General features: G+C 44.8%; 1 protein-coding gene across 1 annotated transcript; it reads right to left on the bottom strand.

Moving 5' to 3' along the window:
• Positions 1 to 353: 353 nt before the first annotated feature.
• On the bottom strand, positions 354 to 878 carry LOTGIDRAFT_141390 (hypothetical protein; the record flags this gene model as incomplete). The annotated part of the gene is made up of 1 exon (XM_009051199.1): positions 354 to 878. A coding segment is annotated over one exon (525 nt), but the record flags the coding sequence as incomplete, so codon positions are not given.
• Positions 879 to 1,013: the final 135 nt, after the last annotated feature.

Here is a 1,013-nt window from a genome sequence, read left to right as displayed (position 1 = left end):
CGAATTCGTTGAAAAATGTAATACTGTAATCCGACAAGAATATTGAGGACAAGTAGGGTTGGAGACTTATTGGTCAGACTTCAATAACCACCTTTCTTGTATCACACAGTGTGTGTGAGATGTCTGTTTGTTGAAGGGTCAGGCAGTGTGTTTGAGATGTCTGTTTGTTGAAGGGTCAGGCAGTGTGTGTGTGATGTCTGTTTGTTGAAAGGTCAGGCAGTCTGTGTGTGAGATGTCTGTTCGTTGAAGGGTCAGGCAGTGTGAAAGTTTGAAAAAGGGTCAGGCAGTGTGTGTGAGATGTCTGTTTGTCGAATGGTCAGACAGTGTGTGTGAGATGTCTGTTTGTTGAAGGGTCAGGCAGTGTGTGTGTGTGTGTGTGTGAGAGATGTCTGTTTGTTGAAGGTCAGGCAGTGTGTGTGAGATGTCGGTTTGTTGAAGGACCAGGCAGTGTGTGTGAGATGTCTGTTTGTTGAAGGGTCAGGCAGTGTGTGTGTGTGTGTGAGATGTCTGTTTGTTGAAGGGTCAGGCAGTGTGTGTGAGATATCGGTTTGTTGAAAGGCCAGGCAATGTGTGTGAGATGTCTGTTTGTTGGATGTCAGGCAGTGTGTGTGAGATGTCTGTTGAAGGGCCAGGCAGTGTGTGTGAGATGTGGGTTTGTTGAAGGGCCAGGAAGTGTGTGTGAGATGTCTGTTTGTTGAAGGGTCAGGCAGTGTGTGTGAGATGTCTGTTGAAGGGTCATGTAGTGTGTGTGAGATGTCTGTTTGTTGAAGGGCCAGGCAGTGTGTGTGAAATGTCTGTTGTAGGGTCAGGCTGTGTGTGTGTGTGTGTGTGTGTGTGTGTGTGTGTGTGATGTCTGTTTGTTGAAGGGTCAGGCAGTGTGTGAGAGATGTCTGTTTGTAAGTTGTTATTTATAGATAACAATATTACTTAATCCCTAGGGTAGTTTTCAAGTTCCGTTATCTAGATAACGAGACCGAGATAAAATAAAAAAATTCACCTTTTAACTGTGAATA

Source organism: Lottia gigantea (assembly GCF_000327385.1).
Source record: "Lottia gigantea unplaced genomic scaffold LOTGIsca_160, whole genome shotgun sequence".
In the NCBI taxonomy this organism is placed as follows: Eukaryota; Metazoa; Mollusca; class Gastropoda; family Lottiidae; genus Lottia; species Lottia gigantea.
This window is presented reverse-complemented; position numbering and strand designations above follow the sequence as displayed.